Below are 16,097 nucleotides of genomic sequence, written 5' to 3'. Positions count from 1 at the left end.
AGTATTAGACGGGCATAACAATTCTTCATAAAGAAAAGTAACCAGTAATATTCAGCATATTAATTTCTCTGTGCCAAAGTACTACCTCAATTGCATTTAGCCAATTGAAAGAAAACATAGCCATATAATGTGAATTTTCAGAAACAAAAGTTCTTTATTCCCAAAGTGTAAGAAGTAATAGTATTTGCTTTAGCAAATCCAGGTAAGTGTGTGTGTGTGTGTGTGTGTGTGTGTGTGTGTGTGTTTTGGCTTAAGGGAAATTAATCTGCAGAATTTCCTATACATGCCACCGGGATGCTAGAAAATTTGGGGAGACTAAAGTCAAACATCTAGAAGGAGGACAAAAGAATAAAACATCAAGAACCAAATCTCAATCCCAGTATAAGACATATACAGCCAACTCAACATTCCATGAGAGGATTAGGAAGTGATACAAATTTAAAACACCTCAACAATCCTGACCTTTTATTCACATAACCTTTCTGAATCCTAAGTTCTTTCCTTTGAGGAATTTTGCACTGTGTGGCAATAGTGAAAAAGAGTTTATATGTTGACCATGAGCTATTGTAAACATTGTTGAAAGACTGAGATGCCACATAAGAAGTAAAGATGGATGGCTTGATGTTTGAGAAACTGCAGGCCTGAATGTCATGGCATACTAACCAGGATTCCTTATAATGTTTTGGGCCCACCCTCCTCAGTCTCGGGATTTCTAATCTTTCTTGGTTTGGTATCTACAAGCGAGGTCTAGGAATTCTCCTTAAATGAAAAGTTTTTAAAGAGAAGCAGTGTGGCTCTGCTCTCTGATTTTGCTACCATTGTTACTCTTAGTTTTTCGAACCCCTTCATCAAAGCCAAGTTTATCATAAAAGCCTCATAAACTGAACAGAATAGTCCTGGGTGTTTAATCTGAAAATTAGAGACAATATTAGCATTTTCTGAGAGCATCAGGTGAGTTTTCAAAGCCATGCAATCACATTCCAAACTATTCTTCCAGATACTCCAATCTTGATCTTCATTACTGGAAACTACCTATGCCCAAAGCATCTTCTTTGTCTCTGAAGTTATTTTTCTGAAACTACCTTAATCTGAAGGAAATAAATTATAGTTTGGGAAATAACAGTGGTCAACAATTTAGTTTTAGATGGGCAAAATATCAAGTAATTTTTAAAAATTGCTTATCCTGTTCTGGAATCATATTTTTATTAATCTGGAATCTAATTTATGAATGTAACTAAAAGGTGGAAATTTTAGGTTGTAAATATGTTACTAGAATAAAAATTATATTTTAAAAAAGTATAGGACTGTACAAAACAGCCATCCCTATGGACAATATTTAGTACAATTAGAAAAATGTGCTTTCATGAATTGTGACAAATATACCACACTAAGGATGGTAGATGAGAACTCTGTATTACATGGCTTTTCTGTAAACCTACAACTTGTCTATTAAAAAAGAAGCACCTTAGAACAAAATTGATAACTCCCTTTATACTACTCAATACACCATTTCTGTGGCACTTGTTGTCTAATTCCAAATCCACTTGCAACGTAATTAGATTCATTTCTTTTTAAATCAGACTTGGAAGGCTGAGAGGGCAAAACCAAGAAATACATTCATATTATTAAAGACAGATCCTCTGGATAGGAATTTCCACCGAGACAGGTTTATGAAACACTTATGCATGTTCAGAGCACCATGGAGAAAGCTCAGGATGAAGACCCAAGATGGCTACTTTGCAAAGCAGAAGGCCAGAAAGAGCTTTACATCGACACGGGCTCTAGCTTGGCAATGCTGAATGCTGCGTCATGCAGCTGGTGTTACACTAATCCTTTTGTCATCTCTCACAATGTAGCAAAGACCTTGGTCTTATTCTCACATTGGATAGCAAAGTAAAGTAGTTTACAGCAAAGTTGCACCAACTCCCAGAATCCATTTGCAGCTTCTCAACTAGGAGAGTCTCCTTGGCCTTGTCTTGACAAAAACAAGATCCTACCTGCTCTGAGAAAGTTTTGGAGGCTCAGGCAAACTCATCTGGCTGCTCCTCAGGGATGAAACTCAGACTAATGGAACTCCCCACCCACTTAAAAAATTTTTTTTTCAATACAGTCACATTTCTATGCTTTATCCTGTGGTGGGATTTCTGCTGTTACCTTTTGCTGTGTTCCTAGTGGTGTACTAAAAAGGAAGTAGTGTTAAATCAACACAGAGTAACTTAAAACATACTACATGTGGCCAGCCACTGCTTTGCAAACCATAGACTACCTTTCTCAGTCATGCTACCTGTCAAGTATCAAGTCTAACTTAATATTGGCATCAGCTGAAAACCTTTATTTACCTGCCATGTGATTTGGATTTGTAAGGCATAAAGAGGAAGCTTGGGATAATTAAGTGCAAACATCAACATCGTAGTAATCTTTCTAGGCCTTTGTGATTAATTGGCCTGATTTATATACAGTTTTTAAAATTTCCTACTCAAAGTGTTATAAATGGACCTTAAGGATTAAATATCACCCATGCTGGGCTGATATTATGCATGGAGCAGTAGTCATCCAACAGGTAAATATTTGGTGCCTACTATGTGCCAGGCACTGTTCTAGATATATCTAAAGCAATTTGATGTGATTGAGAGCCCATACTCTGAAGCCAGAGAGTGCTAATTGTAGCTAGGCATTTACTAGCTACATTTTTGTTTTTGTTTTGTTAGACTAATTTGACTCATCTTTCTGAAAGTAAGAATCTTAAGTTTGCCCAAGGCTGGCCTTGGCCTTTCTTTCTAGTGTTAAAATGTAAAGCAGGAGAATAGAACCTCCCAACAGATAATATGCAGAGCAGTTGCAAAGATTGGCAAACTGCCTGGATTGAAAACCCAAATCTACCACTTAAATCTAAATCTACCACAATAGATTTGGGCAAATTCCTTAACTTCTCTGTGCTTTAGTTTTGCTATCTGTAAAGTGAGCATAAGATAGACTCTTAAGGGAATATTGAGGGAATTAAATTAGACCTTAAAACAATATCTGAGAGCAAAGGCTCTGTAAACATTAGCCTCTCTCATTATTATTGTAGTTTGCTGCTATTGTAATTCCTTTAATTATTTAGTTTCTTCCTTTCCAGAGTTCCCACTTCATTTTACTTATCCCATGTGGACCTTTGGCTGAATTTGAACTTGAATTTTGATCTTCATTTTGTTATCGTCTCAGTATTCTACCAGTAATCTCCTTTGTGCCATGCCATTCCTGATATAAAATTACTTTTTTTAGCAAAGTAGCAAACTTGAAAACAAAATTCTCATCATCTTGTTTCTATGTCTAGTTGTAATTTTAACACTAGAACTTGGGCAAATCACTTAATCTCCGTGTATTTTAGTCCTGATCTGCAAAATTAAAAATAATGCCTAAACCCAGTTTCATCTGAAATTTATATATAGCATTTTAGAATACTTCTTCGAGTTCCTAAATTCAGATCCTCCGAGAAGCTGAGGTGATGATTAAGCCAATCAGATCCCATTTTCCCACAACAGGAAGGAGCATCTCCATTCAGTTTTTGGTGATCTTGAATCCTGAGATTTTAAAGGACTGCCAGGTAATCATAAATTGCTCCAATCAGCAGAATAAACCAGTATTAATATCATTGTAAATATATGCAAAAGCATTGATATAGAGGTAGTAAAACTTCATTAACAGAGGTACTACAACTAGAGATTTAGGAAAATTTGAACTGGGTTGAGTTTTCTATACATAATGTATATATAAAGTAATATCAAGTAAGGATTTCTAAGCAAAATTCTAGTATTCTTTCGTCTCCATATATTCCTAGAATAGATTCTGAAACCCATTTACACTATTTGAAAAAAACTATTAATTGCTTAAAATATTATCCCTCCATGGAGATAGTTATAATTTAACTTTTGTCACCAAGCATTAAACTCAAGGTTCAGTGAAGCTCAGATTGTGGAATTTCTGCTGCTATACACTGGGCAGAAAGAGACCTTTTACAAAGTCCTAAAATTATACTAATTAGATAAATGCATATCCTATCTCTCCCAGAGGCTAGCCCAGCTGTCAGTCCAAGCACACCACTCTCTACTCACTACACTTAAAAAAACTCTTTACAACATAAATGGCAGTTATGATTTATTTCATTTGCCAGTGCCATTTGACTTTCAGTAACAATCTGAATCTCTGTTGAGAAGAATTCTGAGATCAAGTCCTAAATAAGCAGAAACGCATATATAATTGATTAGTAGTAAATGAAAGAAAAAGTATTGGCAGCATTTGAGTGAAGTATTTACAGTCCTAATCGTAAACCTTAAATTCTTCAACGGTGTAGGAACTATGTCTTACTACTTTTTGTATCACCAGTGCTCAGCATAAGGTGCTTATTGAAATTAACGGAATCATTTTCTTAAAGGACTTTGTAGTGTATCATTTTTTTTTCTCCCAGAGACTTTAGTTGTAATAACCTTTTGATAAAATAAAAAAAAAAAGAGAGAGAGGTAAGATTGACTTGTACCAGCATCTAAGAACAAGTGGACTGAAACTCATGACTAGAATTCACTACTCAGCCACTCAGTACTGTGGCCCATCTCTTTGGTCAGGGATTTTCAGATTGCTATGAAATACAGCTTTATATATACTAACAGATTATTTTTTCATTCTTTCCCAAGGTCTGTCGAGTTGCTTATGAAATCATGCAAACACTGCATCCTGATGCCTCTGCAAACTTCCATTCTTTGGATGACATTTACTATTTTGGGGGCCAAAATGCCCACAACCAAATTGCCATTTATCCTCACCAACCTCGAACTGCAGATGAAATTCCCATGGAGCCTGGAGATATCATTGGTGTAGCTGGAAATCACTGGAATGGCTATTCTAAAGGTGTCAACAGAAAACTGGGAAGGACGGGCCTATATCCCTCCTACAAAGTCAAAGAAAAGATAGAAACTGTCAAGTACCCTACTTACCCTGAGGCTGAGAAATAAAGCTCAGATGGAAGAGATTGACAACCAAACTCAGTTCAAACCATTTGAGCCAGACAGTAGACCAAGGAGGCCCTTGACTTAATAACATGGGACTAAATGAGAAACATCTTCAGCACTGAGAGCAACTGGGAACAGATAGATGCTTCATTGGTGGAATTACTCTTTAAACAAGAGCTACAATGCCCTTACTGCACAGTCCAATAATGTACTCACAATGTATAACATACAATTTGTTTACTACTTTGCTCCGTCTTTTAAGACTGTGTCCCCATGAAACAAACACTGCCACATTGTGTAATTTAAGTGACACAGACATATTTTTTGTGGGACTTCAAACTTGGTGCCTATATTTGAGAGACTTCTGTGACCTAAAGAGAAGACCTGAACAGCTCCCTAGTATGGGGAAAGATGATTCTTAGCCAGTGGTGATGTTATGACCACTGAATTCAGATTCAGAATGAGAATGGTTGTTTTTTTCCTTTATAAGGTTGTCTGATTTTTTTTTAAGTAATTGCATCAGTACATCCACTTTGTCATTAATAAGTGAAGGATACATCAAAAAATAAAATATTCACACTCCATTAGGAATTTTTGTAAAACAATGCCATGAACAAATTCTTTAGTACTTAATGTTTCTGGACACTCTCTTTGATAACAAAAAATAAATTTTAAAAAGAGGAATTTTGTAAAGTTTCTAGAATTTTGCATCATTGGATGATGTAGTGTCAGCTTTATAGTAGAAGAACTATGATAAAAGAGGAGTTTTATAGTTTTTTGCTTTACTTTTTCCTTTTTTTCTGATTTTGATAGATTTGGTTAATTGGGTCTTAGCTCAGAGAGTCATTGGTACATTTTAATACTAGATTTATTTGGTGCACATTACCAAGTTGTTAAGAACACCACTTTGTTTTGTTTATTTGTTTTAATTGAAGTAATCTTATTCCTTGCCCCAGAGAAACTATCCCCTCTATTTCTAAAAGTAACCATTTCAGGCTTGTTTGGTAATCTTACTGTGAATTTTGCCATTTTTTGTGAATTGGGTCTTCTTGCTTTATGTATGTACCAGACTTGCGCCCTTTCCTATCATGTACTGCTTTTGAAATTACCAGGTTTCTTTGGGGCTGGAAAGCTGGCTGTGTCTGAAATATGTGTCTCACTGTGTGTAGAAGTTGGTGAACAAAGGAGAAAGTCACCAGTGTGAGAACCAAAATGGACTGGGGATTTTCTCCTCTAAAAACTTCCTTTTAATAATTCCATGTCAGAATCACTTTAAAGATAGACTTTGATTTTCTCTCTCTGAGCATCACTTTTCTCCTCATAAAAACACTCCCTATTTGTATGTAGCCAGCCTGCCTGCCTGACAGGAGCATTGCAACTTATGTTCTACTGCAAAAATGAAATGTTGATGCTCATAGGAACCCGTAGCAAACCTGGTGATGAATATCAGAGATCCCAGGAAGAAAAGCTCAGTTATCCCCTGACCTTCGTATCCTCACTAAAACAAAAAGATTTCTATAAAAAAATCTCTCCCCCAAACTTCCCTAAATTCTTTCCGCTTCTCAAGTCAAGCCTTCCAAAGTGCAAAGCTAACTACCTTTTGTGTCAGTAAGCAATTTTCAGTTTAGTTTTAGCACAAAAATCTCCCAACTGGTCAGAGGTAATTTTGTATATGAGTTACTTCCCAACACCCAAAACTTGTCATCAGAACATCAGTAACTGTAGTTTGATTTATATCCTTGTAGGAGAGCCAAAGAATAAATCAATCTCTTTTCATTCTAAATTGACCCAGTTCCAGAAGTAAAAGGACCAAAGAACGGAAAGATGAAGGAAATAAATTGAGTGGGTTTCCAAATGGAGGCAAAGATTTCATTCCACTTATTCTATCAGTTTTATTTCCATTTGATTGTTTTTTATAATTTATATTTCTCTCTTAGATTTCCTCTTTTTATTCACAAGCATGTTTTCCTTTACACCATTGAACATAGTTATAACATCTACTTTAAAATCCTTTTCTGCTAATTTCAACATCTGAGTCATCCCAGAGTTGTTCTCTATTTGCCTTTGGTACTTAGGTCAAATTTTTCTGGTTCTTTGTATGTTCAGTAATTTTAGATTATATCCTGAACATTATAAATGTTTTTGTTGTGGATCCTGCTATATTCCTCCAAAGAGTACTGATTATTTTTTGTTGTTTGTGTTAGTAGGCAGTTAACTTTACTGGACTCAACATAAATCATGTTTTGGGAAACAGCTCAAGTCTCAGTTCTTTCATCCTAAGCTAGAGTCCGTCCCATACATGTATGGTTCAGAGGTCAGCTAGAGATAATAGGTTTTATACAGAATGTGGGGCTCTCCTTATTTTGCTGTCTTTTTTCCAAGATTTCCCCCTTCACTTTCCAGCAGCTGTCTTCTGGTTCATTGACCAGAAAGACTGCAGTTTCTATCAAATTAAAAGCTGTAGAAATGGCACTTAACCCATGCCATTCCCTTCTTCCAAGTTTCAACTTCTGTACCAAATTTGCCTGCTTTCTTTTCTTTGGTTTCTAATGCCTTCAGGTAGTTTTTTGTATTCTGTCAAGAATTTATAGTTGTTATCTGCGGGAAGATTAGTCTAGTATGTGCTTACTCAACCATACCGGAAGTGGAATTTCAAGGCAGAGACAAAATGAGAAAAGTGGGAGGCTTAGTCCCCTAATGGCCTATGTTTAGACTCTTGCCTTGATAGCTAAGCGGTTAGTAACCTCAAGCAGGAAGGTGAAAAACTAAATTGCTCTACCTGCTAAGGAACTCTATTAACTATATCTTTCAGGAAAGGCTTTTCTGAGCCACTGTTTTGTAAATCAACACATACTTGGTGATTCCTCCTCTACACATTACTGTGTTAGGAGGACTGACATTTCTTTGTTGCCATTGTTCTTTCTCCATGAGGACCTCGTACTTAAAAACCCTGTAAGGTTTTGAATTGAGTGACCAGTGCTAGATTAAGATGATGTGGGACTTTTCCTTGTCAGAAGACCTATTTCTAAAAGAGATTTATCTGGAACCAAATTACTAGCCTGGGCTCATTCAATATGGATAACAATCCTTTAAATTCATGACAAAGTAGTTATAAAAGGGCTCACTGAGGCTTTCCTAATCTTGCCACTCAAGTCTGACTTATTGCTGAGCTGGGCACTAAAAAGAGTTCATGCCTTCTGTGAAAGGGCTTCCAGCCACAGCCCAGGGTTTCTTTGTGTCCCAAATGAATGGGACTAGTTGCTTCCCTCTCTGGTCTTCAGTTTTTCTTATTATATACAGCCAAGCCTATGTGCTGGGTTCCCTTTTTAAAAAGTTGAGAAGATTAATGGCACCAACTTTTGAGGGAATTGAGGGTTAAGAGAGAAAAGGCATATTTTTAAAGCTATCTCTTAAAGTAATTACTGTCATCACTATTTAGTTCCCAGAGAATACAGTCACTATATATTCAATGACCAGGAAAAGTATTGGGGTCTGAAGTGTGCATCTAGTAAGTCTCTTTTATCACACTGAGAATAAATCGCTATCACTTGAGGGGAACTAGACAAGTTCCCATTGGCCATAGCCAGCTGCCTGATGATTCTTTTGTACTCTCTGGAGACCATAACAGCCGAGATTGATAGACCTGTATAGACTAAATGTGTGGCTTGGGGATTGGTGAATCTGGGAACTTAGCTATTAACACCCTAATTTATGCTAGATAGATTCTAGAAAACTTTTAAAGTACAGTGCCGAAAGGGGAACACAAAAGGAAATTTGCCTCTGTACTTAATGGGTTCCTGACAGCAGTCTCCGCCGTGGAATCAAAGAGCTGTTCCAGGATCTTTGGCAGAGCAGAGGCAGGCCTTGGCAAGTTCTTTGGCTTCAACCTGACGTTATGCATGTGTGAGCATGCTCTTAGGCTGTGCGTTTACTTCTGGTTCTTTATATAATTCAATTTCTGACTCTGAGTACCTGCTCAGCTATTCAGTTGGTTCTCTTGCCTCAGCAAAACTGTTTTCTCCTCTTCTTACCTTTAAATAAGACAATCTTGATCTCATGTGAATGGCTACCTTGTTACTATATCATTCCAGATGTATTTCCTATTTTAATTACTTACACAGACTATAGTTTTGTCGTTGGCATCTCCAACATGTAAAAGGAACCAAATCATCCTCAAACAAAAGGAGAGATTTAGATAAGATATTTCTGGACCTGAAGCAGAAGGAAACTATCATATTATGTGTTCATGTCTATTTAAAGATTTAAAAGATTTTCACAAATTAATGCTTCTACATTCAAGGGGAGCACGGCTAGACCATGCTTTGTATAAAACTATGTCAATCTGGACAGAGCCTACACTTTTTAAAAAGCAATATATTGAAGTTCGTGGCTTGGGCCATTTGATGTTTTGGGAAAAGTCGGGAAGAGAGTTGAGAGCTCCTACTGACCTGTCTTCTCTAACTGTTCTCTATAACCTCTTCTCCCACTCCAGTGTCCCATGGAAGCTATTGTTCCCTAACTGCCTGTGTGAGTGAGAAAGGCCATTAACAAAAGGGGGGAAAAAAGCACTTTTTTGTTCATAACAGAGCTGTGTATGAGAGCATCTGTGGATACCGGAAATGTGCTTTACTTTGAACAGTGAGCATAGATATTTTAGACTGAGAAATGCTGGGACTTCAAGTTCCTAGCCTGTCTTACCTCCCCAGTAGATTTCAGCCCCTAAGAATTTCTGGACCAGCAAAGAAAATGGAAGGGGCAAAGGTAGAAGACCCAGCTCTCAGTTTTGTTTCCCCTTGTCATAGTGCCTATGAGCAGGTAATATCCCTGAATCTCAGATTCTATTGGTGGCTAATTTTTAAAAATACGTAAAACATTAAAGGACCTCTTGGGCCATGGGCCATTAGTTTACAGCCTTTGGACTAGATCAAGAAAGTTCTTTTCTAACTTCAAGATTCCATCTCTGGTAGGGATTGGTAAGGTTGGTTATAACTACACAATGCTTTCAGGTTCAGTTGATCCATATATCCTAATTCTTCGGAAATATCTGCTTGTCTGGCTCCTATCCTGGGCTAACATTAACTTAGTTATGCTAAAGGACAGCTTTGCTGTAACAGCTCATACCTTGGCCCCTTTCAGACCTGGCCTTGAGGACCCGAAGCTGGGATATGCTGATTTCCTATGCTCAGGCTCATATAGAGACCTTGACTGTAGGCTACAAATTGAGGTGCCAGCTTAGGGGGTTCCTGTTATCTTTCTCCATTACACCCTCTTATCAGGAGACGAGAGGACACTTCAAGTCTCTGGTTCCCAGTGTAGAGAGGATACTGGAACTCCTGGGAGACTTTAAGAAAGCCTGGTAAGCTAGAGAGGTGCTAAATGACTGAAGATGAGCAAATATTTCTGTTTTCATAAAAGGGAAGATGGATTACCAAACACAGATTGATAAACTTGATTTATTATGAGTAAGGTTTTAGAATATGTTATTAAAAAGAAAACAGTGATAACTGTAAGAATCAGATATACCAGATTAATCTTTTCTTGTTTTGACATGGCTATTTGTGAAAATTGTAATAAAAACTAACATTTACTGAGCATGTTCTATGTACCTAGGGTTATTCTAAACACTTTGGGCTAAATAATTTATTCCTCACTATGATCATAAAGTAGATACTATCATTACCCCCCATTTTATTGACTAGGAAAATGAAAGCACAGAAGTCTTAAGTCATTTGCCCATGGTCATGAAGCTATAGGGTTTTAGAATCAGGATTCAAATGCAGACTGCCTGGCTTTTAACCACTTCAAGGAATACCACATGCATATTGCCTCTAGGATTTCAGCGTAACATTCACTATGTTATTGTGGACAAGATTGAGCAACTGAGGCTACATGAGCATAGGTAGTTATGTTAAAAATTAGTTGGATTACTTTATTCAACAAGTACGATTGACTCAAGTCTCCGCTTATTTGCCACAGGGCTCTATCTAGACTTCTTGATATAATTTAGTAATGCTTTGAAAAACATCACTGAGAACAGTATGATGTAGTAATTGAAAGTATGGTCTTTAATTGTCAATCTGCTTGGGTTCAAATTCTGGGTCCTCTACCTACCGGCATTGTGACCTTGAGCAAGTAACAATCTCTCTGTACCTTCCTTTGCCCATCATAAAATGAAAATGATATAGTAACTCCTTCATCAGGTTTTTGTGAGAGTTAAATGAGTTAACTTATGTAAACCTCTTCTTAATCCAGTGTTTGCCACAAAGCTCAACAAATGAGAACTATTATTGCATTGTTATCAAAATTTCCGGCAACAAAAAACCAAGGTAATAGTAAATTATATTGTTTGAGAGAATCAAGATCTCAAAAGTTGCTTGAAAATTTGAATGAAAGAGGAAATTTAGCACATAGAGCTGAAAATCAGTGCATTAGGTAATAAATGCTAGGGGACTTCATATACTGTAGCACTTACAAACATAACTTACTCATAGATCAAGAAAGCCAGTTGTGCCTTAATTCAGCATGTGGGAGTTATAACTAAAGGCTTAAAGAATTTAGTTGACCATAAGCTTAGTATGAGCCAAGAATGTGCTGTGACTCCCCCTCCTTCCCAACCCCACCCCCTCAAAATATGAGGTCTGAAGACTGTGAAGGTATTAGACTCCTGAATCGCATTTTGAATCCCGTGTACGGTCCTCCACAATAGCATCTTCAGGTGTTGGTGAGGCTGCTCTGGGGAAAAGCGAGCATGCTTGTTTTATGTGACTGCAGTGTGCAGAGCTAGCAACCATGAGAGTCAGTTTAACTTAAAACATGAAAAACCTTTCTAGTAAAATGTTGTTACTGAAGATGACACAAACTGATTTAGGTGATAGCTTCCTGGCTTTGCAGGAATGTCCAAGCAGAATTGGATGCTGTGATGGATTGAATTGTGTACCCCAGTTTGGGCATGTTATGGGTCTTGGTCCACATTCTAGTGTGTATGGACCCACTGTAAATAAAATCTCTTCAAGCCATTACTTCAATAAAGGTGTAGCCCATCTGAATCAGATTGAGCTTTAATCTAGAATTCTTGAGTCCTTTATAAGCAAAGTGAAAGCCAGATGGAGAAAAACCCATAAGAGAAGCAAGAAGCTGGAGGTCAGCAGAACCCAGAAGAGAAAGACAACACCACCACGTGCATTGGCACGTGACAGAAAAGCCAAGGAAGGCCAAAGATTGCCCGCCAGCCAGAAGATATTGACACAGGGAGGAAGGAAACCCCCAGCCTTCTAGCCTCTGAAACTATGAGCCAATGAATTCCTGTTGTTAAGCTACCCATTGCATGGTATTTATTTTAGTCACCAAGAAACTAAACAGATGGTATAAACCTCAATCCTATAATGCAGTTTAGATAACCTCAAGTTCCCTTCCAGCCCTAAATTTCTAAAGAGGTCATGTTAGAGGCTAAGCTTCCAACAAGGTCGTAAGTGTTGTCAACCTGAAGCCACCTGAGTTAGAGGCCAGGGCTGCTCTATCTGGTAGCAAGAGAAAGATGGCCCTGTTTGCTAGTCTAGACCAGCTGACAATCCCTTTTCTAGGCCTCAGTTAAAAGAAAATAACTTAATTCCTTACCTAATAAAACAGGTTTTATAAACCCACCGCTTTATACTTGGGGACTCCTCTTTTGTTTGTTTTCTTCCCTGGTAAAACTTCTTTCAGAGAATTACAGCTTTGTTTCAGGTAAAGTAAGAACTTTTAGACATAAAGGGCAAGAGAAGCGAGGAGTCAGTTTCCTTGGAGGCGAAGAGTGGGTCACACCAGTATACTTCCTTGGAGACACACTGATGGGCCACAACACTAAGAATGAGAACATCTGAAATGTGTTCATGTTAAGGAAGAAAGGGCTCTAGTTTCGAGTTTGGGATTCATGAAGCCTGTTGAGTTCATCAGCTGGTTCAATCTAACTGAGGTAACGCTCTTTAAAGAAACTCATTGGTAATTCCCATAACCAGAATTCTGGCAAACTCTAGTCCACCACCTGTTTTCGCTAGTAAAGTTACATTGGAGCACAGCCTCACCCACTTGTATCATATTGTCTATGACCGTTTTCAGGCCACAACAGCAGAATTGAGACGTTGTGGCCCACAATGCCTGAAAGAGTTACTCCCCGGCCTTTTACAGAAAAAAGTTTGCTGACCACTGCTATTAGTAGTCCTGTCTTTCAGATTCAAAATGATAATCCAAAAAGGCTCAACATACCAAAATATTGTCAGAATCATCAGAGAAAAATTTGATTATGGCAGGAGTGTCCACTTAAGCTGTATGGTACCTTTGAGCATATTGGATAAAGGTGCTCCTTAAAACAACTACTGTAATATACTGTTGGGAATTGAAATCATAACCCCCACAGATGGCATTTTTAGGTGGCAATCCCCAGCCCTGCTGTGAACCCATTTATAAATAGGATATTTGAAGATGTTATTAGTTAAGGTATGCCCAAACCAAATGATTGTGGACTTTAATCCAACATGGCTGAAGTCCTAATAAGCAAAGGAATTGGACACAGAAAGAAGAGAAGCTACAGGGAGCAGTCAGAAGCTGGTAGTCGATGGAACCCAGGAAAAAAAACAACACAATGTGCTTTGCCATGTGATGGAAAGGCAAGGACCATCAACTTGTAGGTACCTAGACTTTGGACTTCTGGCCTCAAAACTCTGAGCCAATATGTCCCCATTCTTTTAGCAAACCCATTGAATGGTATTTATTTTAGCACCCTGGAAACTAATACATATATTGATTTTTGTTATAACAAAACACTTAACTGCTATCTGCCAGAAAATCATCCTCATATATATACAAATATACAATTATATACTAGGAATTGCATCCCCTGTACAACTGAATGCAGTATCGCAGTGTAGTAGTGGTCCGGTGAAAAGAGCATTGTACTTGGAGTCAGTAGACCTGGGTTCTACTTCCAGCACTGGAACTAACTAACTGATATCTTGAGCAAGCCAAGCCATATAATTGTCTGGGCCTCAGGTTTTTTTCACCTTTAAAATGGAAGTATCTTTTTTTTTAAACAAGTCAATTTTACTGATACATATTAATAAAGCATACAGTTCATCCAAAGTGTACAATCAGTGATATTTGGTATAATCACAGAGTTGTGCATTAATCATTTCAATCATTATTAGAGCATTTTCATTATTTCACCAATAAAAAATTCTTCATAAAATGGAGGTATCTTATAGTTATTTTGAGAAATTAATAAGACAAAATTGTTTTGTAAAGGCTAAAACTGTGCAAAATCAATCTCCATTTTTCAGACAAGTTCTAAGGTTCTATAACTGTAATAGGTCCTGAAGAGAATGAAATCAGTATAAGGAACTTACAATCTAATTAGAATAAAAAGAATGAAATAATCAGAGTACTAATTACATTGGTTCTTATTTATTGACTTCCTATTATGTATCAGGCACGTGTTACCTAATCTTCAACAATGAGGTAAGTATTATACCCATCTCACACACACACAAAATAACTGGCATTTATTATTTAGTTAGTATGTTACAGATCTCTTAAGTGTTTTACTTATTTTAATTCATTTCATCCTTGCAACAACCCTATGAAATATGTACTATAGTTCACATTTTTAAGATGAGGTAATATATTCCCAGAAATTGAATCAGTGCTTTCCAATCTTTTTCACATGATGGCACACTTAGAAAATTCTAAAATGTGTTGGTAATCTCGGATTTGAGGCATTGATATGGGGCTTGATGAAAAACTCTGTACATCTGTATTAATGATTTTTACTAAGATGATTCAGTGGAGAATCAAGAAAGTTACGTGGAATGTGGCCACTTCAGACTGCTCTTCAGCAATGGGAACAAGTATTATGTAAAGTATGCAACAAAGTAATTATTTTATTCAGGAAGTTTCAGAGGGAGCCTACAAATAGTGATAAAATATAATTTCAACAGTTCTATTGAACAGTTATAAACATTGCTTTGAATATTTTACCATAAAATGTTTTACAATCAACTGCATTTTATGGTGCACCTGCAACATATTCATGGTCAAGGAACTCTGGGTAAAATTACTTGCAAGGCAAATGGTTAATAAATGGCTGAGTAGAACTGAGGCTTGAATCCAGGGCTAACTCTAAAGTCTATTCTTCCAGCCTCTATAACATCTTGCCCTTTTGCAGTGAAGAAACAAACTGATAGACTGCATTTATCCTTAGAATATTTGATTATTTGAAGTTTCATCACACAGGCTCACTATAAGAGTGAGCCTTTTGTTAGCCATGGTCTTCAAGTAATCTTGTCCCCATTTCCCAACAGTTTTGAAACTTGCATTCCATACTTCTTTCTATTTTATACCCATGTCCATAGCAAGAAATAGTTGGGCAGGTGGGACAAATGAAGATTCTGAGTTAACAGGAAGCAGAATACTTCGGTATTCCAGTGACACCTGCTTGGGTTTACTCTCCCTTTTGGCCTCTGCTTGCCTGCATTCCCTGGAAGGAGTCTCGGCAGAAAACCTGTTCCCAGTGCAGCCTGTTGTGCTTATACAGAGATGCTAGATTACAATAAATGGCTATATAAGTTTTACTTAGCCCCTAAAATGCAAGAAGCAAACTCTAGGTGTGATTCTATTCTTTTTCCCTGTTTAGCAAGATACACCTCTGAGCTGAAACAATTTCCCATGTGCTTCAGAGAACCCACTATTTCATGCAGGTGAATATACTGGGACTGACGTTGATGTTGGAATTATTTGTGTACATTAGGGCATACTGTTTTAATATGAAGCTTGGTATTGTATGTGTTTTACCTACTGATGGTTTGCCTAATTTCCAAGCCCACTTGCATTTGAATTTCACTCTCCAGGCTTTTGCACAATAGGGGAATCTGAAGGAGACACAGAACGCGTTTTATTTCTGACTTTGTCTGGCATGCTGAATGCCTGGTGTGCAGGTGGTAATATGTAGCAGGACATCTGGGGCAAGGTTGGTGGCCCAGTAAGGTATCCTGACCTCTCATCAGAGAGAGCTTGGAGCCAACAGAGCTGTCACACTCAGTTTCTTTCTGATTAGAGTGCCCCTTAACCCCTGGAGGCCACTTA

General features: G+C 37.5%; 1 protein-coding gene across 7 annotated transcripts in view; it reads left to right on the top strand.

Moving 5' to 3' along the window:
- Nucleotides 1-10,577, top strand: part of FUT8 (fucosyltransferase 8) — a 334,871-nt gene extending 324,294 nt beyond the window's left edge. For all 7 annotated transcript variants that reach the window (XM_058293266.1, XM_071213869.1, XM_071213870.1 and 4 more), the window contains one exon: nt 4,671-10,577. In XM_058293266.1, coding sequence (XP_058149249.1) covers nt 4,671-4,988 — 318 coding nt within the window. In that variant the 3' untranslated portion in view covers nt 4,989-10,577. The remainder of the gene's footprint in view (nt 1-4,670) is intronic.
- The last annotated feature ends 5,520 nt before the right edge of the window (nt 10,578-16,097 follow it).

This window comes from Dasypus novemcinctus, chromosome 3, assembly GCF_030445035.2.
Source record: "Dasypus novemcinctus isolate mDasNov1 chromosome 3, mDasNov1.1.hap2, whole genome shotgun sequence".
Lineage (NCBI taxonomy): Eukaryota > Metazoa > Chordata > Mammalia > Cingulata > Dasypodidae > Dasypus > Dasypus novemcinctus.
The sequence above is the reverse complement of the archived record's forward strand: the minus strand, read 5'-3'. Positions and strand labels throughout refer to the sequence as shown.